The sequence below is a fragment of the Vulpes lagopus genome, chromosome 1, assembly GCF_018345385.1.
Source record: "Vulpes lagopus strain Blue_001 chromosome 1, ASM1834538v1, whole genome shotgun sequence".
NCBI lineage: Eukaryota > Metazoa > Chordata > Mammalia > Carnivora > Canidae > Vulpes > Vulpes lagopus.
In genome coordinates this window covers 167178732-167201714 of record NC_054824.1, presented here as the reverse complement: position 1 = coordinate 167201714, position 22983 = coordinate 167178732, and the positions used below count along the sequence as shown (strand labels likewise).

The 22983-nt window shown below is 34.6% G+C and overlaps 1 protein-coding gene across 1 annotated transcript in view; it reads left to right on the top strand.

Annotated features, from left to right (window-relative positions):
• Positions 1-22983, top strand: part of HMCN1 (hemicentin 1) — a 465430-nt gene that overhangs the window by 157919 nt on the left and 284528 nt on the right. Inside the window, exons 5-6 of the mRNA XM_041767864.1 lie at positions 15223-15394; positions 17348-17454. Coding sequence (XP_041623798.1) covers positions 15223-15394; positions 17348-17454 — 279 coding nt within the window. The remainder of the gene's footprint in view (positions 1-15222; positions 15395-17347; positions 17455-22983) is intronic.

The following is a 22983-nucleotide window of genomic DNA, read 5'->3' as shown; positions in this document are numbered from 1 at the left end:
TAACTGTTATTTATTATTAATATATATTACAAGTGAAAGTCATGGTTGAGTTCTGTGCATTAAAGTTCTAATGAATTAATACTTCTCATTGATTTTTCATCTGTTCCAAGGTATTTTATATGCTTAAAGTGTTAGATAATTAGCCTGTAATTCCATTTCTCTGCCCTATGAGTGCTGAGAGAAATACTGTGGACATTTTTCTTGCCAATATTCTTTCCTATTCATGTTCAGGCCAAGACATTTGGTTTCTTACTGAATCATAAAGCTGTATTTTTTAATTGCTCTAAAATCAAAGATGCTGACTTCTGTATATTTAACTGCAGAGGTTTGTACAGATTGTGTGGCTAGTTACCATAAAAATTAATTATGACTTAGGAAAGAGAAAGGTGTACTCCCTCTATCACAATGTTCCATTTATAAACCTAGACCTTAGAAAATAACCAAAGAATCAATGCAATAGTTTTATGAAACCATGATGAATTTCCAAGTATTTTTTGGTGGTATGGAAATTCAGTGTTGAGTTCAAACTCAGTGTTGAGTCCATGATGGATGCATGTTAAGAGGCTCTTACTTCATGAGCACATGTAATACATTTCTTACGTTGGCACCAAGTAACGAATATTTACTTGAGATTAGTGTCTTTCCCTGGGAGGCTGGACACTGATTAGTTTATTATCTATAAATTGCTGCATTTAGTTTATCTCCTAACTCCCAACTTATAGTCTCATTTAATAATAAAAAACAGTCTGCTTCAGGACATGGTCTAATTTCTTTTGTATTTTCAGATGTCTATTAGAGAAGTATATAATAAGCTCTCATAACATGTACTGAAATAAGTGTGTAAAACTATACGTGGAGTATAATCCTAATTATGTAATTAATAAATAAGTCTATGTGTAAGTGCATGCACACACACAAATATGGAAAGATATATCAAAATATTGAGTGATTATTTGCAGGCAGTACAACAGTGGGTGTTATTTGTTTTCTCCTTGGATGATTGTTTTCCAATAGCATATGTTACTGTTAATGATAAGAAAAAGTTGCATTATGAAACTTGAAAACAAGAATGTAATATAAAATTATTTATGTTAGATACAGAAACAGCACAATTTTTAGAACTGATCCCTCAAAACTTTTGGCCAAATTGAATTTCAGTGTTATGCAATTGATAGAGAAACCAGGTTTCTTCTAATTGTTTCAATACATAAATCAGTTTAATAGTCATGAACAGAACAGTTTTATAGTTATTCTGTTCTAGTGAAGGAATCCAAAACTAATTAGTTTACCTACTCTGAATTGATAGGTACACTAAAATTTAAGAGTTTTTTTCTCATTCTTTATAGAAAGTATTCCTTTATAATTGGTATAATATTGTGTCTTTATAGTAAATTTTAGATATATTTTCATGTGCTTTTAGTTTTCCTTTTTCTTCTTACTAGTTGAAGTATTTGCCTTTTGATGTGATGCCTCTTAAGCCATACTTTCCTTTCAAATTTCTGATCATAATTAAACAGCATCATCATACTTGTTTCTCAAGCCAGAAATCTGATTCATTCCAAACCTTCCTTTTTCATGTCTCACATTTAATTGCCACCTAAGTAATGTTGAGTCTAAGCTATCCCTGACGTCTATTTCTTCTTCTTCCTTCCTACTATCTATTGGTTCTTTATTGTTTTTTGACTAGCCTAGTTTAACTGCCACATTGCTGATCCCTCTGCTTCCATTCTTCCCTGACCCTCCCAATTCATCTTCCATATTCTTCCAGTATGATCCATCTTATATATAAGGGTAATTGGGATACTCTATTTCTAACTTCCTTCTGCGATTTCCATAGGTCTTTAGAGTAAGGGCTAGCATCTAGCATGGCGTGTAAGAACTTCTAAGTCCTTCTCCCCTTTATTTCTTACCACTTTGTATGCACACCAGCCACTATACACTTCTGTACCTCTCAGATATGCCGTGTCGTATCTTACCTCCATGCCTTCGAACTTGTTATTCCTTCTGTCCCCAGTGCTCTCCCTCTGCTTGTTCATTTGACTCCTGTTCATCCTTCAAAACCCATCTCAAGAGGATGGCCACTTTTCCAGACAAACCCAGAGTTAATCTTCTGCGCAATCATACCTGATATACACTTTTATTACTTTACCTCTTAGAGTCCTGTCATTGTTTATTTACATGTTTATTTTCTCACTAGACTATGAATCCCCCCTCCCCCCACCAAGAGTATATTCATTTATATTCATTCATTCTTTACCACTGGTGATTTCCTATACCATGAGATTGTGCTTCTGTTTTCTGCCTGGCTTTTAAAAGATAAGGTCCTCATTTTGGTTTTTAACTCATTTCCTCTCCTCCAGGGTATATGCGTTCACTTTTCCTTTTTATAGGTGTTGAAGATTGCAGGACAATACTCATTCACCCACCCTGCCTACTCCTCAATTAATTCTGTAAAATGGGAAAAACACACAGTTGTTCAATAAGGATCGTAATGATATTGTTCATGGGAAAAATGAATGGGAAATGAGAGAAATGCCTTCTGCCCTTGTTTCATATTTATCCCACACCCAGTCACAGACCCATGTTGACTGGTCTTCAAGCAGCAAACAATCTGACATTGATAGTAAGTGGGCAGGGACATAATTAAAGTGTCCTTCAAAGAATGAGAGTGGAGGCATGATTGCAGTGAAGGTAACGGAACTTAAATCCGAGGATCTTTGTTTTGTGTGAACCTCTTCCAAGGCTCTGAGAAATGAACTGTAATGTGTTCAGAGTTAAAAAGATGTGGGGAACCAAGTTGGAAAAGTAAGATATATAAACTGTGGTTGGTTAAGATTATTGTATCCTTCACTCTGACTTCCCCTTTGACACGTGTGCCTTTATTTCCAGAGATCTTGATTATTTTTTTTAGATCAGTAGCTCTAGCAATACTACAAACACCAAGTGTGTCAGTGTATGAAGTTGAAAGTTTTAAAGTATCTCAGATAAGAACTTTAAAATGCTTTTTGCTAAATAGTATCAGAGAAAAGATTGAATTATCATTCTATTCTCTCTAAAGAAAATATTACACATTTTTTTGTTATGGGAATAGACATTCAAAGAAAATCAGTCAAAAATGCAGGGAAAAAGTATCATAGATTCTTGTTAATTAACAAGAACAAAATTTTTATTAATTTCTAGATTTGTCAGGTTTTAATAGTTTGAAATGTATGTGTCTTATTTTTTATTGCAGATAACTATTTTTGTTCTAACTTTTATACTTGTGACTTTGTATTTTTTTTTCCTTAAGTAGGGCCCCCAAACTGAGTAAGTTTTAGGCCAAATTTGGGTCTGTCCCTATATAGGAGGTTTTGGGGGGAAACATCAATGTTCTTTGCTGAGGCATCTTTCCATTTCTTCTCAGTCAGAAACCCAGAACTGTCCCCCGACCCCTGCTCAAAAACATGCATTTACTAAGAGTGAAACAGAGGATATGTTACACTAGTTCATGATAGCAAATGCCAAATACATATGTTCTCTAGTTGCTTAAACTCTGGCCTTGTTAAACTACCATAGGAAGTTCGCATACTCTTTCACCTTGTGTATCTAGTATAGAACTATGACTTGGGAGAATGACTGTATTTAAATGTTTAATGACTTAATATAAAATCCCTTTTCAGGCCATAAATCAGTTTTATTCTTTCTTCAGTTGTTAATATACTATGATAATAAGGTTTAAAATAAACAGAGATAGTATTCAGTCCAAAGACCCTCATAGCCTATGGATTGGATGCTTTTTCTTTATCCATTTCTCTCCCATTATTTCCTCCTCCCACAGTGTTCTCCTCCTGTCTCTATTTCACCTTTACTTTGAAATCTATTCTTTTTCAGATGAGTTACCTGTTGGTATCCTGATGGGTCTTTCTCTGACTTAATCCATTGCTTTCATTTACTTCCCAAATTTGATTCTTGCTTTACTTTTCTATTTTACCCTTAGGACCTCCTAAGATTTGTACAGTTGTTTCCAACTACCATCTCTGGAGTGATGATTTAGTCGTAGGAGCTAATAAAGTTTTACTGTAATTTAAAAGGGAGACTGGAGATGTTTGGCAAGTGCTGAATATTCACCTATATTATTGCTAATGTTACCATTAAAATTCAGGCTGTCATATAAATTGAAGGGTCCTTGCTAAAGATTAGAGGGAATCTGGAAAGAGTTAGTGTTACTGAGGTTTTTGTGCATGGTGCCAGATTTTAAAAGCTGTATAATGCTGAAGTTTTACCATGTCTATAAAGCATTTCCCAATAATTTTAGCCCATAATGATGGCTCTTCTTCCTGACTGCCTAAAGCACACATTGTTACTAGCATTTTATGCCTTGTGGAACCTTTGAATAATTGGACCTTTAAAATCCTCTAGTTTATCTCCTCATTGAATGTACTTAAAGCTCTACTATCTGACATTTGAATGTATACTTTGTAAAGCTTTGTTTTTGAGTGTGTTATTAATTCTTAGGAGGGGTTTTGGGAGTGTGGAAACTGTGATGAGATCTTGAGAACGTTACTGTAAAATCAACACATAATTAGAGCAGAGATATACAAAAGGCCTCTTTTAGTCATGTATAGCCTGGGACCAATGAAGCTTGCCTATCACTTGACTAAATGTTAAAATATCTAAATAATGTAGAAATCAGGATGGGTGCAAGTCAACACACAGCATAGAGATAGTTAAGTCATTAAGGGAAATGTTTGCAGTGCCCCCCAAAATTCTGTCTAAAAGTGAGGGATCTTCAGCCAGCTGAACTGGGGTCTATTTGGTCCAATATGGTTATGATTAGGGAAGAAAAGAATTGTAGTCTATAGGGTGTAAGATTTTCCCCTCTCGTTGAAAAGAGCACTGGTATTGTGCTAAGCCCTATACTAAGAACTTAACAAATTTTACTTCATTGAATGTTTTCCATAACCTCTAAATATTTACATTTTTTAGTGTGTAACTCATTGCCAGTAAGTATAAGATTCCAAAAAAGGCAAAGATCCTGAATCTCATGCTGTTAACTACTGTAGGATTATGATGTAGGGAGGAATTCTTTAGGTGCCCATCACCCTTCATATTCCTACCTTTGAAGGTAATCTTAGATTTCAAATGACTCAGGGAAGAAAGAGGGAAGGGAAGTGAGAAAGGGGAAGAAGAAGAAGAAGGGAAGGAGGAAGAGAAGAAAGGAGGAAAGGAGAAGGGGAGAGAGGAAAACAAGTAAGTTAGATTTTGGGATTCTAAGGGCCTAGGTCCTAGCAATTTAGAAGTGATTTAATAGATTTCAAGCATAATTTTGACTCTATGCAATTTTCAAATTATGCCGTGGTTTAAAATGACGTCCTCTGTACATGCTTAAAATGCAAATCCACTGTGCTGTCATGTGCTTGTTGAGTTTGGAAAAAAATAGGGGAAGTGATTTAGATGTATTGAACACTTAATAGCATTTGGCTGATTAGTATCACAGTGCCAATGCTCTTTTCAATGAGATGGGAAAATCTTACAGCCTATAGACTACAATTCTTTTCTTCCCTAATCATAACCATATTGGACCAAATAGACCCTAGCTCAGCTGGCTGAAGATCCCTCACTTCTAGACAGAACTTTGGTGGGCACTGCTTCATATAGCCAAGAGTGAAACCACAACTAGTCTATATATATAGACATACATTCATATATGTATGTATATACAGATACAGATGTATGTCTATATACAAAGACATGTATTTATGTACTTATGTATTTTTATAATTTCTTTTCCTTTAATAACAAGGAAGAGTTTTATGAAATAATTGAATTCATTGAGACTTTTCCATTCTAAAATAGATAGGTATTTAGTAGAGGAAGAAGAATGAAACGAACAAGCCAAAAACCCAGGCAAACTTAAAAGGATTCAATGGAAGACATGATTGAAAAAAACTCAGTCTTTTTTTTACAGCTTTATTGGGCATAAGCGAGAAATAAAACTGTAGGATATTTTAAGTGTACATAGTGATGGCATGATATACATAAACATCGTGAAAAGACATCCAGTAACTCACACATTTATCTTTTAAAAATTATCATTTGGTAAGAACATATTTAAGTTTTAGTCTTTTAGTGAATTTTAATTATGCAATACAGTGTTATCAGCATGGTATCATTCATATGTAGTATCTGAAAAAAAAAAAGAGTCACATTCTTAGAGAAGTAGAGAGTAGAAGAATGGTTGCCAGCGCTGGAGAGTGTGGGAAATAGGGAGAGGTTGATAAATGGATACACACTTTCAGCTATAAGATGAGTAAGGTCTGTGGATCTAATGTATAAAAGTCAATCTTTTATATTTTTATTATTTTAAAGTGTATTTTCTGGCAAACTGAATTTCCTCAGTCATTTGTGACACATTGAGGTTGTAACATGTATGAATTTTATGAAGATAAATTAATGAAATATACTTTGACACTTTAAAATAGCCAGCAGGAATGATTTTACCCTTCAAGAATGTCTGAAGTGTGCTTTTATTTTTTCAGCTGTTGCACATTAGAGAACGTCCATCCTGTTGAAGGTGTGGTAAATTTACACACATTTTAGGTATTCATAGTTGAAAGTTGAGGGTCACTTTTATCATCAGTCCTCTGTAGTATACCCACTGAACCCAAGTTTCTGAGTGCTGTTCCCATTTTGAACCCTTCCCCCAACCCATATTAATCTGTAAAATTTTCATTCCACCAGAAAGTCATTAAAAACAAAATCAACCTTGTAACACCGATCATTTCTTATTTTGCACTATTAGCACTAGCATTGTATAGACCTGTCGTATGAATCACCAATCACATTTGTGAGCACTTACTACTAGAAAAGCTGACTGTCCAATTTTCCAAATTAAGTAAGTCTTAGGTACACAAAAAGTAATACAAATGGATATTATCAGCAGAGGACCTTCTCAGAAGATCTCCAAGTGTGACATTTCTGTGGTGAATTTGCTAAAATTTGTAAACTGTGAAATTGGGGGTTTGCAACACTCTGTGAGTGGACCCATCCTCAGGAAGAGACTCGCATTAACCAAGCTTGTAGCAGTGTTGTGTAAAATCAGAATGCCAACTCATTCATCTATGATGAGAAACCTAATTGCCTTAAGTCTAGAACACTTGTATTGACATGGCTAGTGCATTCACTCCCTGTAGGCATGTATCCAAAGGGGGAAGATTGTCATCTGAAGGTTTCCTGGAATCAGAACAAGGGGAAACTTATTCCAAGGCTCTATTCCAAGCCATTATTAATGGATATCTAAGTTTCTTATCACAGGATGATGTATTTCCTCCTTTGTGTAAGTTCTTGGTGGGAAGGAACTGCAAGGGAAATGTCATGGCTTTAAATTACATGATATCTCCTACCTAGATCTCTCAACTGAACTCCAGTTCTATATATCCAACCACCTCCTTTGTACTTCCACCTGGATGTCTAATAAATAGGTGTCTTAAATTTAGCATGCCAAAGCTGAGAGCCTCCATCTCATGCTCATTGCACTGCCCCATTAAATCAACTCTCTCTTCAGTCTTCTGAGTCTCAGTTAATGGCAACAGAGATGTATCATCATCACAGCCCCATGTCCAGTCCTCCGGAAACTGGACTGACTTCAGTAAACATCCAAAACTGGTCACTTCTCATTGCTCCACTGCTGCAACCCTGGTCTGGGTCACCCTGGGTCATCTCCCACCCAGATTACTGCCATGTTCATATCTGATCTCCTCGCTTCTGTCCTTGCACCCCCTAGAGTCTAATTTCAACACAGAGACTAGAGAGATCTTTTTAACACATGTCCTATCATATAACTCTTAAGCTATCAAGGCTTAGTTCAAATCTGCTTTCTAAACACAGGAATATGCAGGCTCACAGTACTACATACTTACTCTTGAAATGTAAGTGAGTAGCATAGTTTACATGACCACATACCAGTTATATAATTGGGAATTCTCTGAATTAGTGTTTATGTAGAGTACAACATTTCTTAAAGGGAAAGTAATAAAATGTGCTATTTTGAAGCTTACGTGTATTTTTAATACTCAATAAGACAATTGGTTAGATTTCAGACCAACAAAGATTTTTTTTCCCAAGGGGGAATCTTTGACTGCCATTGTTTACTATGACATGGAGATATTTTAAAAAATAGACCTACTTTTAGTAAATTTTATTGTTTTCCTACAGTCAGTGCACTTCTTTATTGACTGTTGACAATGCTAGCTTTTAATGTACTCTTGGCTTGGGCTCTACCCCAGATGTAACTGAGAATCATTAAAATTTTTTTAGTAGAAAAGTGCATCACAGTTTAGGACAATACACTGAGCATTTGTATTCTCATCTTGCTTATTTATTACTAGAAAGTAAGAGCTAGTTAATTTGTTTTTAATGTCTATCCCATTGCTTCAACTGGATTTTCATGTTTTATAAGGCAAGAAATGTGTTTCTATTCCTTTGGTATTCTTTATAATATTCTGTACTATCCTTGAGCATCGCTCAATAACTACTTCGTGACTCTAAGAATATTCTGAATTATGGGCTCCATGCTATGCTGCAGAGTAGAAATGAACTTGGACCTGGGGGGGAAAGGCTCTCCTGGTTATCCAGAGGATCATCTCTCTTTTAGCCAGAGGAGGGTTGAATGAAGCCTGCCTCTGCTACTATAGAGGGTCTACCACAAAAAGGTTGTCTTGGAAATGCAGCAAGTTTTTCTTACATCAAGTAGAATATAGATTTAAAGACTTCAATATTTTTATATAATTTAATTTTTTGATAATTTGTTGTCCAATAGTGATAAAAATATACAGCTGATCCGATCACTGTTTTACCTGCCACTCTCATTTAAAAAATCTGCATTGATTTTTGTTTTTCAATAGCTTTATTTCTGATTTATTCTTGAAAACTGCCATTTTTTCTTTATTATACCTCAGAAAATGTGCAAGATTACTGGGATCAAAAGGCCAGCCTTGCTTCTTTCTAGTTGTGTGACTTACAAATTGGATCTGTGCCTCAGTTTTGTTTTGTTTTGTTTTTTTTTCATCTATAAAATGGAGATAATCAATCATACCTTTGTCTAAGAGTAGTTAGAGTTTTTGCATTTGGCAACAGAATAGAGCCCAGAAATAAACACACACACACACACACAAACACACACACACACACACACATATATAGATAGAGAGAGAGAGAGAGAGAGAGAGAGACTATTAATTTATGTTAAAGGAGCCAAGAATATGTAATGGGGAATAGACAAGCTCTTCAATAAATGATAAGGGAAACCTGGACAGTCACCATGTAACAGAATGAAAGTAGACCACTATCTTATACCATACACAGAAACCAATTCAAAATGGAACAAAAACTTTTATGTGAGACATGAGAGCATAAGACCCCTAGAATAAAATAGCTAGTGAGCTCCTTGACATTGGCCTTGGTGATGATTTTTTGAATTTGTCACCAAAAGCAAAAAATAAATTGCTTGGACTGCATCAAACTAAAAGGCTTCTGCACAGCAAAGGAAATCATCAGCAAAATGAAAAGGCAACCTATGGAATGGGAGAAGAGAGTTGTAAATCATATATCTGATAAGGAGCTAATGTCCAAAATATATAAATAACTCATGCAATTCAATAAAAAAACCCGACTTACTAAAAAAATGGTCACAGGCTCTGAATAGACATTTTTCCAAAGAAGACATATAGATGGTCAACAGGTATATAAAAAGATGTTTAACATCATTAATCATCAGGGAGGTGCAAATCAAAATCATTATGAGATACTACTTCACACCTGTTAGAATGGTTCTCACCAAAAAGACAAGAAACAACAAATGTTGGGGAAGATGTAGAAAAAAGGGAACCATTGTGCATAATTAGGGGAAGTGTAAATTGGTGCAACCCCTATGGAAATTAGTATGGAGGTTCCTCAAAAAAATGAAAAATATAACTATCATGTGATCTATCAATTACACTTCTGAGTTTTTATCCAAAGAAAATGAAAATGATTACTTGAAAAGATATATGCACCTCCATGTTCATTGTGATATTATTTGCAATAGCCACGACATGGAAGCTATCTGAGTTTTCACTGAAAGATGAATTAATAGAGAAGATGTGGTATATATGTACATGGGAATATTATTCAGCCAGAAAAAGAAGGAAATATTTCCATTTGATGGACCTTGAGGGCCATATTTCATTATCTAAGTGAGATAAGTCAGACAAAAGAAGACAAATACTGCATGATCTCACTTATATGAGAAATCTAAATCAAAAACAAAATCAAAACCTAATTCATAGCTGCAGAGAACAGATTGGGGGTTGCCAGATGTGGAGGGTGGTAGAGGGGTGAGAGAAGTGGGTGAAAGAGGTCAAAAGGTACAAACTTTTGGTTATAAAATAAGTAAGTCTTGGGAATGTAATGTACAGTATAGTAGCTAGAGTTCCTAAAACAGTACATCTTAAAAGTTCTCATCAAAAGAGAAAAAATTGTAACTGTATGATGATGGATAGTAACTAGACTTACTGTGATTATTTTGCAATGTATACAAATAATGAATGAAACTAATTTAACATTATATGTCAATTATATTTTAGTACAGAAAAAAAATGTTCTTCCAAACAGCTAAACAAAGCTCTTTAAATTTTGTTCTGGAAGGCTATGCAAAGTGATTTTACTTCCATTTCTGCTTAATACATTGTACATAACAGTGTATCCTTGTTTTGCAGTTTGGGGTTTTTTTTTTAAGATTTTATTCATTTATTTATTTGAGAGAGAGAGAGAGATAGGAGAGAGGGCACAAGCAGTGGGGGAGGGAAGGCAGAGGGAGAAGCAGGGTCCCCACTGAACAGGGAGCCCCACATGGGGCTCGATCCCAGGACCCTGGGATTATGATCGGAACCCAAGGCAGAGCCTTAACTGACTGAGCCATCCTGGTGCCCCTGGTTTTGTGCTTTGAAACAATACTTATATCTCATTCCAGAGTGGAATAGACATATGAACTTCCTTTTAAGCATTGATCATTATATATATTTAAATACTTAAACTAATTGAGTATCTTCAGGAACACAGGGACTTATATAAAACATAATTACTGAGCTAGAATCAGTCTGGTTAGGTGTTTAAAAGGCACAGGATTTTTTTCAAATATAAGTTTCAGCATCGGTAAAGTAAAGGAGCTATATTAGATGGTCTCAAAGGCCCTTTGAGATATAAACTGCGACAAATCATTAGAGAAATATTTTTGCATTAAAATTTTTAAGATATAATTAATGGTACCCTCATGGTTTGAAACAGTTTTTTTTTATGTTAGTAAAAATGCATCAATCCAAAGATTCTCACATTCTACTTCTGTTCCATTTGTTATTAAAACAGAAGATAATTTCCAATCTCAGGAGAACGTTTCTCATGGTTAGACAATTAAAGACTTTTTTCTTATATGTGACAACATAAGAGGCCAGAAATCTCACTGATGGTGATTCTATAGTTTGCAGTGATCCACTTTTACTCATATGCTGGTAAAATTATATTTTCTAACAAAATGAATTGCATCTGTTTTTAATTTGATTTTTTCTTATAAGAGGATAAAAAAGTGGCTTTTCAGAAGTCTGTACTGTATCTTTCACAAGTAATATTATGATACATAGTAATCCCTTTGTGAAAGCCTCATAAATGTTGATAAATTGGAAATGGTATTGAGTAAACCCAAAAGTGCTTATATTTCATACTGCTTGAACACACTTGCCTTATGAAAATGCAGCTAAATTAGACAGTCTTCCATTTTTATAAGAATGCCTAAGACTTAGTGATTTCTATGCATACCTAATAGACAACAGATAGGTTTCCAGTGATACATCCTAATGCCTCTGCATTGAGTTTGAAAGAGAGATGCATTTGAGGAGCCACCCAGAGATATACCATACATTTAAGAAGAATGTGTAAAAAATTTCTCCATTTATTTTGCATTTCACTGTTAAACTTGAACTACTATGCACTCCTTGTTTTCTAATTCTTTTTCTCCTTTTCAGTTGATAATTAGTTATAGCCATATTATATATTTTGCCATTCAAACAAATGTTCTGTTGATTTATCCACTTTTACTTGCCCTCTTCCCTTTTTCATCTCTACGCTAGACATGATTCTCAAGGTTTTTTATTATCAGTCAAATTTATCAATTGCTTTCTCAGGCAGTACACCAATCTTTTTCATTTTCTTGAGTTAGGCAGCCATGTTCTATGTATAAGAAATAAAAATGTCAGTACTCTGATTATTAAAATGTGTTTTATTTGTGGTTCATTAGTGTTCACAAATCTGATTTCTGTAGCCACATGGACAGATTTGATCAGATGATCCATACATTTCTATTCAAGCATGAACACCGAGAACCCATTTTTTAAATTTGACATCTGCTGCTTTAGACAATTATGTTGATGTATGCTACATTTCATATGTAAAATTTCAGGTGCCTTATAAGGTTAACATTTGAATAAATGTAATATTTTATTTTTAGAGGTAATTAATTGTAACAAATTTGATTTTTCTATTCAATTTATAAGGTTTTTGTTTTTGTTTTGTTTTTGTTGTTTTTTTTTTTGTAAAATACCACTTTCACTGTATGAGTCCTCTGCTTAGAGCCTTTCAGTAATTATTCACTGGAGTGTTCAGGATAAAATCCAAATATCATATCCTGACTTGGTGACAATACATAGTCTACCCTTGACACAAACTCCCAGCCTCATCTGCTTCTCTTTCTTCTGAACACTTAACTGTAGCCACTGGGCTTTATTCATGTTTCCAATATATTTGGAATACTTGTCTTCATGTATTTTTTCAGGTCCTCTCTTCTTAGAATGACTTTGCCTCTCTTTTTTTCATTTACAGAAATATTATTTGACTTTCATGAATGAATTTTTTTCACTTGGCCTATGAAGCCATTGCTGAAATATTCATTTAGGGGAATAGAAGGGAATTGAAATATAGTGGGAAGAAAACATGAATATGTACTATTTGGCAACATATGATGTGCACTTTACATATGTTATTTCAACAAGGGATCTCTGTTTCATGAATTACCATGATTATTTAAGAAGACATCATCATTATCATCATTATGACCAACTTCATGAACATTGGTGCATATCCCACTTTTTTCATGTATAGAGCATGCCCCTTGGTATTGGGTATACAAAGATGAAAGAGATGTGTTTGGTTCTTGACCCTAAAGAAAAGACAGGAAGATTTATTAAAAATTAATAATATATAAAATATGCAAGAAACTTAGTGAACACTAGTTCAGAGAGGAAGAGTATTACTAAATATTGACTAAATTCTTGCTCAGTAACTGGAAAAGTACCTTGAACCATAAAAATTTGTTTTATGAATGAATGTAATTGCCTTACCATTATTACTTATATGAGAATTTGTGTTAGCCACTTTCCTCTTCCTGAGGACAAACATCAAGGGATAGTTTTTATGGTGAGTGAAGTTATTACACAGTATTTGGTTTTTTGATTAACGGACTTGTGACTACCACTATTGTAATTTTAAAATGTTTTTGTTTATTTTATTTAATTTTAAAAAAGATTTTATTTATTTATTCATGAGAGACTGAGAGAGAAACAGAGACACAGGCAGAGGGAGAAGCAGGCTCCACAGGGAGCCTGACGTGGGACTCGATCCCAGGTCTTCAGGTTCATGCCCTGGGCTGAAGGCGGCGCTAAACCGCTGAGCCACTGGGGCTGCCCTGGTTTTGTTTATTTTAGATAGTTAGGCTGTAGGTTAGTATTCAGCTCTGTTTAGTGTTTTATGAATAATTATAAGGGAAATTACTCATAATAGGATATAATCTTGAAAGATGTATGAACCAGAGAAAGATCAGAGGTAAATTAAAGATTATCATGATTTAGAATTATTGTAGTAAGTTCAACTAATCAGCACATGTCTAGACATGCACTGTTTGTTTAATGAGAAATGAAATTTGCTGTCGCAGAACACTTCTGAAAACTAGAAGTCTTCCTTGCTCACTGTGAGGCATTAACATGTTTTTATAACCCATTTCTTAATTTTTCCCAAAGACTAGTTTTCAAAATACACTACGTAAGTTGGCTCTAGGGGCACCTGAGTTGCTCAGTGGTTGTGCATCTGCCTTTAGCTCAGGTCATGATCCTGGGGTCCTGAGATCGAGTTTCACATTGGGCTACCTGTGGGAAGCCTGTTTCTCCCTCTGCCTATGCCTATGCCTCTGCCTCTCTTCCATGTTTCTCACAAATAAATAAAATCTTTAAGAAAATGATTCTAATCTGAAATTTTTTTATGTTTTAAAAATACAGTGGTTTTTTTTCCATTGTTTTTGGTACTTGTTTATTTTATCATAAAAATGAATATTTTGTTGGCATTGCAATTATTTTTTAATATTTAATATACTACAATATATACTACAATATTCTGCATGTAATTACAGTATACTATATTCTAATAATTTGTAGACCCAATATATTGAAATTGGATTAGATAATTTGCTAATTATCTTTTTAAAAATTGAATCTTGGGGATCCCTGGGTGGCGCAGCGGTTTGGCACCTGCCTTTGGCCCAGGGCGCGATCTTGGAGACCCGAGATCGAATCCCACGTCAGGCTCCCGGTGTATGGAGCCTTCTTCTTCCTCTGCCTCTCTCTCTCTCTCTCTCTCTCTCTCTCTCTCTCTCTCTGTGACTATCATAAATAAATAAAAAAAAATTTTAAAAAATAAAATAAAAAAAAAGATCATTCTTTAAAAAAAAAAAAAAAAAAAAATTGAATCTTGAAGGAAGTCCAGAAAGAGAAAATAGAAAGTAAAGAGACCTCTCAATAATGGCAATACCATGTTTTTTTTTAATAGGTTCTTATCATTTCTCTTGAAAAATATAAAAGTGTCCATAATATCTCTGCATATTTCACTTAACTGGCTTTTGGATACCATAATCTCATTTTGAATATATTATTCCAGGTAGAAAACATGAAATATGAGCATGGGTTCAAGTAGTGTTTTATTCTTATTCTACTATAGTAACAGGATGTAGGAAAAGGTTTCTCTTCTCTATGATGGAAATAAACCTCACATCAGTACACAAGTGCCTGGTTCATGTGATTAACCAAATTGAATTACTACATCTGGAAGTTGTGTATGTATAAAACTATAAATGTTTCTGATGTCACTCACACTTCTTCTTTTCTCTTATAGGTGTTAAAATGGGTAGAGGAGGCAGTGCAGTCCTCTAAAGTTCACCTCTTATCAACAGATCATTTGGGACAAGCTGTAAACACTTGGAAAATTCCTTTTGATCCCAGCCTAAAAGAGGTTACTGTGTCTCTGAGTGGCCCTTCTCCAGGGATTGAAATTCGCAATCCTTTAGGTGAGATGTATCAAACATCATATAATAAAATACAAAAACCATGAAAGGTGAAAGTTTTTTGTACACTTATTTATGTGAAGTTAATGCTAACTTTATGAATAAATTTGGTAAATTTAAAAATAATTAGGAAAGATGTTTAAAAAGATAAAACTTAGTCATAAGTATTATTGAATTAACATGAGATTCAAAAAACTGCAATTCCTAATCATTTAAACAGACTAGATTTAGTAACTTAATTGTAGCTATACTACTCAAAAGAAAAAAATGTTTATTTTGAGCCTGAAATTATATTTTCCTAATTTATGTATGAGGAAATATTTCACAGTAACATAGTCTGTAAAATTCAGTATTTTATGTTATTTTTAGTGAATCACATGAAAAATCTCCTTTTAGAACAACTGCCTGATTTTTTTACCATATCATCTTCTTGGTAAGACTTAATTTTACAGAGGACAGGTAAAGATCACATTCATATTCTTATTAGAATAATGTTTTAATTTACTTTGCTTCCTCAATTATGTTATAGATCTATGAATTGGCATGATTGCATTCCTAATTGAATATGATAATAAGACTTACATTGAAAAGTAATATAGTAAAGACAAACTTAATATTCCCTAGTATTTGCATTTAGAAATCTTCTTACCTATTGATGTTTGCAAAATATTATTATTTCCATTGTGGCTTTAGTGTGTTGCTTTTTTTAAAGCTATTTATGAGGATTTATAAATAGAAGGAGAGTAGCTAGCTTTCTTATTTATTTAGTTTGAGTCTTAGAATATAGCTAATCCCTAAAAGAATACAGTATAGGAAATTGTCCTCAAAGGCCACATTCATACTATCAGTCAAATTGAAATTTACAAAACAAGCAAAACCTATTTTTCAAGACTCCTACAGGTTTAGCTGAATTAATGTATTTGTTCACTGAGATAGCATTCCATTCTAGTATCCATGCTACCCGGGAAAAATTTATAGTTTTTACTACGCTAATTAAAAATACCCATATCCATTGCATGAGGTTTCTATCACTTTAAAAAGTCATCGACATTGATATTTTAAAGGTTATTTTCAATGATTATAAAACTTTTGATGCAAACATAGGATTCTTAGGATTTTTTTAAAGATTTTATTTTATTATTTATTCATGAGAGACACGGAGAGAGAGGCAGAGATACAGACAGAGGGAGAAGCAGGCTCCATGCAGGGAGCCCAATGTGGGACTTGATCCCCGGTCTCTAGGATCATGCCCTGGGCCAAAGGCAGCACTAAACCACTGAGCCACCAGGGCTGCCTTAAGTGATTTGTTTTTTAACTGCAGAAGTAGTCCATTGGACAGCCAAGAGTGAAGTGAATAAACTATGGCTTGCTTCCAAATTTGTTTTTCTTCTTCTCTAGGTCCCAACTATTAGATAGTTCAGATAAATCTCAGAGCAGTAGAAGATGGCATCATGCTACTTCATTCCACTGCCTCCTTTAAATCTGACAATGAAAGCCTTTTCCTCTGCTTCATGGAAACCAGCTTAACGTTTTGTGCTTCATGCACAAATATGCCCAAGGCTCTCATGTTAGTAATACCTTGAGTGATCTCCAAAAAGACATTTATTCTGGTTTACTGTTCTTGCCATCTGTTAAATCTAAATGTCTCTAATGACTGCACATAACTTCTCAGTAGCCATAATAATCATTATCTAGTTTGGCTTTGGAAATATGATTATAGCCTGCCAATTGTTATTCTTAATTATAGACCAAATCTGCATAGCAAATGGGAATCTGATACTTCAATTCCAATGTCCGGAAACCATAAAATTAAACGTATTTTAGATATAAATAAAGTAAAATGTTTGGAGCTACAGGCACAAGTGTCCTTCAGGTAATTTATACTGGAAATGTATACAGCTAATACACATAGCTGAAATAAAGATTGTGCTTGTTACCTTTATGTCTGTCTTTTAGGGAGGCTGATAAAAAAGGGATTTGGCCTGAATGAGCTATTAAATATCCATAACTCTGCCAAGGTAGTGAACGTTAAAGAGCCAGAGGCTGGAATGTGGACAGTGAAGGTATGATTGTTTTACAGAGCCTGTGCACTTTATTTTGATGTTGGCGTTGTTTTAGAAAGTATATAAAATAATTTATTTATATCTTCTCTCGCAATCATGGAGAATGCTTTTACCAAAAAGCAGTATATATAGCACATTTGTAAAGATGTCTTGATCACATGAATTTGGTAGTATTAAGTTTTGATGACCATGAAAGGCATTGAGGTCACCACAGAATACATTTAAATTTCTCAGATAGCTTCCCAATAATGAAACCTGTAGATTGATTTTTATTTTCCACCTCCTGGTTCCAAAACAGTCAGAAATGGGTCCAGTAGAGAATAATAGTTAGGATCATAGGCTCTAATATGAGGTCACCTGGGTTGGACTCTCAACACTGCCACTTGAAAGTCATTATTTCCTTAAGGCTGTAAGTTCTCTGTGCCATGGGTTCCTCCTCATAATGTAGAATAATATCCTTTTACTTCATAGAATTGTGCTGAGAATAAAATTAAGATGACACAAATGAAATGCTTAGCATAGTTCCTGAGACAAAGTAAGCACTCAAGTTCTGTTGGCTATTGTTATTTGCTGGATCTACATTCACTGCTTATTTTAATACAAAATGGTCTTTGGATCCTAAAATTACATTAAGTAGTATGTTCATTCTGAGCATTGTGTTATGTATGGTAGCATGAATGAGAGAACATACAGCCAGATTTCAGGATACCATAAATTGAACTCCAGTTCTGCTGCAAATTATATATGTGACCCACTGTAGTGGATGTTCTGAATGACTTGCCCGTATTTCTCAGGCTTTTCTGTGTACTCTGGCCCACTTCCAACTCCCGTATCTGCATTACTGTGCCTAAGAGGGGTTTTCTTTTTTTTTTTTCCAGAACAGAAGAAGGCTGTTCTGCTAGAGAATGAAACCCCTCAAGAGCAGCTTTCAGCCTCTGTAGGAGGAATAAGCTCCAGTTGTCCACATAGGAGCAGGATTAAAAGCACACACTTTAGGGACTGCTTTTTTTTTCCTGTATCACTTCCCCTCTCTTCCTATTAGCATCCTTTATGTCTCCCAAATAAACACCTTGCTCTAGAATCCTTCTGGGATAACTCAAATGAAGGTACCCCTTGCATCATTCGCTCTTGCTGTCTCAGCCTCTCTGCATTAAAAAAAAAAAATAGAGATTCATGGGCTCATGATTGAAATGGTAGTAGAGCTGCTGTGAAGGTGCATGGAGGTGTTTATACCATAGACACTTGCAGTGCCATTTTGAATACCAGTTTTTGTTTGCTTTTTTCTTTTCAAAAGAATACCTATGTTAAGTTTCCCAGCTTAAAGAATGAAAGTTTCCATTGTAACTCCATCCAAGCCCTAGAATATCAGTTCTTTATTCTCAGAACTCTCAGCCTTGTAGGAAAAGTAGACACTGTTAATATGGATTTTTTTTTTTTGTAGGTGGATAATACTGGATAAGGGTATAGGTGAAAAGGCAATGTGCAACATAATGGTCCCATCTGCCTGTTTTCTTCACCCACTTCCCTTCGCATACTAGTTGCTGAATATTTACTGAGTGCAGTAGATTGATAATAATGAAGAGTTTAACTCCTGTATTTTAAATAAATATGGCCAAATTTGATACTTTAGCTATCTCAGCCAATATATGACTAATGTTGAGTCTGACTTTCTGTGACCACAGTAGGAAGGAGCATAGGAGATTCTGAGTCTCATCTTTCCTCAAATACTTTAAGCATGACCTAAGCCAGCAATGTCTTGAGCTAGCAGTGTCTTGAGCTAGCAAGTTCACTGAGGCAATTTTGTTCTTGCTTTCTGAATAAGACATTAAGTTATTGTTTGTGAAATACGTACAAGTGACGACATTTCTTTTGTATTGTTGGCAACTTACTGCAGAGTATTTGAACCAATTCTACAGGTGATTTGGATAGATACAAGTGGTATTTCCTCTGGTAAAACTTTTGCCTAGAAGAAAAGGAATATTGCATGGGTGTTCCTTTATCTCGTGCCTAACCCACCTACTCCTTCAGTCATCCATTCAATAAATATTTATGAAATTTTTGCCTTTGGCCATGTACCCTGATACTAATGGGCACTAAGCACCTTTTAATTGATAATTAAGAACAGAGAAGCACTGAAGATTACTCTGTAAGGAGGGTGAGGATAAGGGGATGAGGTGATGGGGACTCTGTTTAGACAAGTCTGTAAGCTCAGTCTCCTATAATTAAGAAAACAATAAAAAAGCAACAGTATCTATTACCATATTATCTTAAATTTATATCTAGTTCTCACCCAAAAAGCCTCTGGTTCTGATATTATACCATTTAAAGTACAATTAGTGGCAGGCAAACAAAGGATACACATTACAGTGCATTTTAAAGATAGTAAACTTACTTTGCTCCTATAAGAAATACCAAAATAATGTGGCAGGTTGATGCAAAGGAAATGGAGCTGAACCTACTGACATAAATATCACTACTGACTTTGGACCTCCCTTATGGATGGCTAATGAGTGATAATGTTTCACATGTGCACTTTCTCCAGAAGAGAAATGTCTGAGATTAGATAGTATATTTCTAGTGCTATCTCCCATGTACTCTGCTGTCTGGAAAATATCTGCTCTATCTGTAGAATTAATAATGGCTTTTTGAATGTTTCACATAGCAGTTTTTATACCAAGTATGGAGAACAGTCTATTATTTGACCTTAGCATGGTATTCAAAGCCATTCCTTCTAGCTCTTGTCCAGCACTTGCCTTTACACTCTAGTCAAATATAATTTTATACTGTCCCTCACCCCATCTCCTACCACATTCTCTTGCCCCATGTTTTCTCTTAAGTTGTTCCTTCTCCTAGAATGCCCTTCCTTTCTATCTGACTTGTAAGTTCCATGGCAAATGACAACACTTTCATCAAGACTTTTCTGACTTTATCCATCTAAAATGCTCTCTTTTCCCTATGGCTTTCTACTGCAATTTTTCTGCACCTCCGTTTTTGATGACTTTCCCCCCCTTAGATTTTTTTAAAAAGATTATTTATTTATTTATTTATTTGAGAGAGAAAGAGGAAGAGAGAGAGAGAGAGCGCGAGCAGGAACAGGGGGAAGGTCAGAGGGAATCTCAAGCAGACTCTGGGCGAAGCATGGAACCCAAATGGGTGTTTGACCCCATAACTTGTAAGATCATGATCTGAGTGGAAATGATGAGTCGGACGCTTAACCAACTGAGCCACTCATGTATTCTATGATTTTTTCCCCCTTATATTTATTTCTGTACAAATTTTCTCTTCCTATTTTACTCTAGACCATGTTTTATCACTGGTATATTCCACAATACCTGTGAAAGAACTGTATAAATATTCATGAATAAAAATTAATTCATTGGTTCTGATAGTATCCAAGGAAGCAGGCAGAGGAGATGATTTAATTAGCCTATAGCTGATGTGTTGGCATGGAACATTTTAATTTATCTGTGATTTAAAATGCTATAAGAGTGGTAGTTTCTTTTCTTCCATGGTTTTCCTCTAAAACATTGGGAATTTTCTGTAACTTATTAGGACACTTTTACCAAGCAGAGATAATGAATCAACTCATCTGTATAGTTCATATAAATGACTTGAATGTTTTAGGCTGCTTCTGATGCAGATAAAAACATGTTAAAAAGAGGTAAGTAAGAAGAATGTAAAGTTTTATTAAAAACAAAAATAAGGTTGTTTTATGTACCTAAATTTCCATCGTAGAGAAACTACAAATTCTGAATCTTATTTCTGAGCAATACAAATTTTCCATTCAGGCAGTTATATCTATATATAGAATATTTGAACATAACCATAGAAACTCTCAGGGCAAATTTTGTCCTCTGTTCCTTAAGGGAACTTCCTACAAAGACATTAAATAATTGTCAGCACCCTTTGGGTTTTTACATGGCGCAAATTATTTCTATTAGTCTAGGATTATCAGTGTGACCATATTATCTGACACATCCCCTGGGGCATGTTTCCATTAAGTAAGTTTGGATAAACTGTCCTTAGATAATCTTCCAAGTAAAGAAAGGAGTGTATGCAACCACATGATCATATTAAGATTCTGAAACTAATAGAAAATATTTTGGTTTTAGATAGCTATGCTGGTTGCCAGAGACTACTAATGGATTGCTTAAGATAAGAATATTTTAGAAATCATACTCAAGTGGCATAAGCTTATATAGGAATCATAATTAAATAAACCTCAAGTCTACAAAAGACCACACAGGAAGATTATTATGCTGGCCTCCAATTATTCTCACCTGGTGACTCTTTTGAATAAGCCTGAAGACTACACTAGGTGTATTATTTAAATGGATGTGGTATTAATTCAGATGTTTTGGGTCAATGGAATGCTTTAGAGTAGATTTTTCCTGGAAAATTTCCCAGTTATTTTGTGTGCTGATGTCAGATTATCAACCAAATGGAATGTTTCCTTTAAAAAAGAGAAGATACCTATACACTTGTGTTCTATATAAATGCGTGTGTGTGTGTGTGTGTGTGTGTATTTATTTAAATAAAATTTATTCTGTGCTTTGGGTGCATTTCTCTCCTTGTATCATATTTCTCTAAACATACAACGCCTAATAAAATGATAGTATTTAAATCTAGGAAGGATTATTATGTCTTTGTGCCTGGCATGATACCTAGCCTGTAGTAGGTTCTCAGTAAATATTTGAAACCACCATAGTTCTTTAATTTCTAAAGAATAGAATGCCATTCAGGAACAAATTCTTTGGAAAGAGTTGGGCATCTGTTTTAATTCAAGATCCACTACTTAATATCTTTTTGACCTTAAAGAAATTATCTAATTTCCTAAGTCTGAGAAAAATGGGGAAAATAATACCTATTTACTGACACATTGATGGCAAAATTAGTTTTTCTTACATTCTTGAATATGTGTAAATTGAAAATTATCTCTATACTTTGTAGTAATGCAAATTATACATGAAGGTTTTTTTTTTCCATTTTGGGCCTTTTTTTTTTTTATAAAACATTGAAACTCTTTAGGAGAGAGAAATCAAAACCAGCTCTATCAATCATATTTTAATTCAATTTATAACAGGACAGGCTTCACGTTTAGTAGTAGGAGGATTTGTCACTGGCTTAATGCAAGAGAACTAATTCCTTACTAATGCTACGTGCCCTTTGGGTGTTGACAAGATGTTCTACTTTACACAGTCATTCAGGAACCCAAGCTGATGTAGGCTCCACCATAATTTAGAACATTCAACCTCTTCAGTGATTACAGTGGGGGAAAGACTGGAGGATGTGCATTGAATTTTTAGAAAAAGGAATTTGTGTCACTCCTGGGATGACACAAACATCTCTGTGAATGACAGACACTCACTATTACTCCTAAGTGACAGATACTCCCTATTCTCACGGCCTAGTATTATACTAGATCTAGCTCATAATGGCTCATGGAGAGGAAATTACACACTTTCTCTTCCCACCTCTGTATTCAGTGGGGAGCTGGAAATCAGCCATGGTGATAGTATTTATACCAAA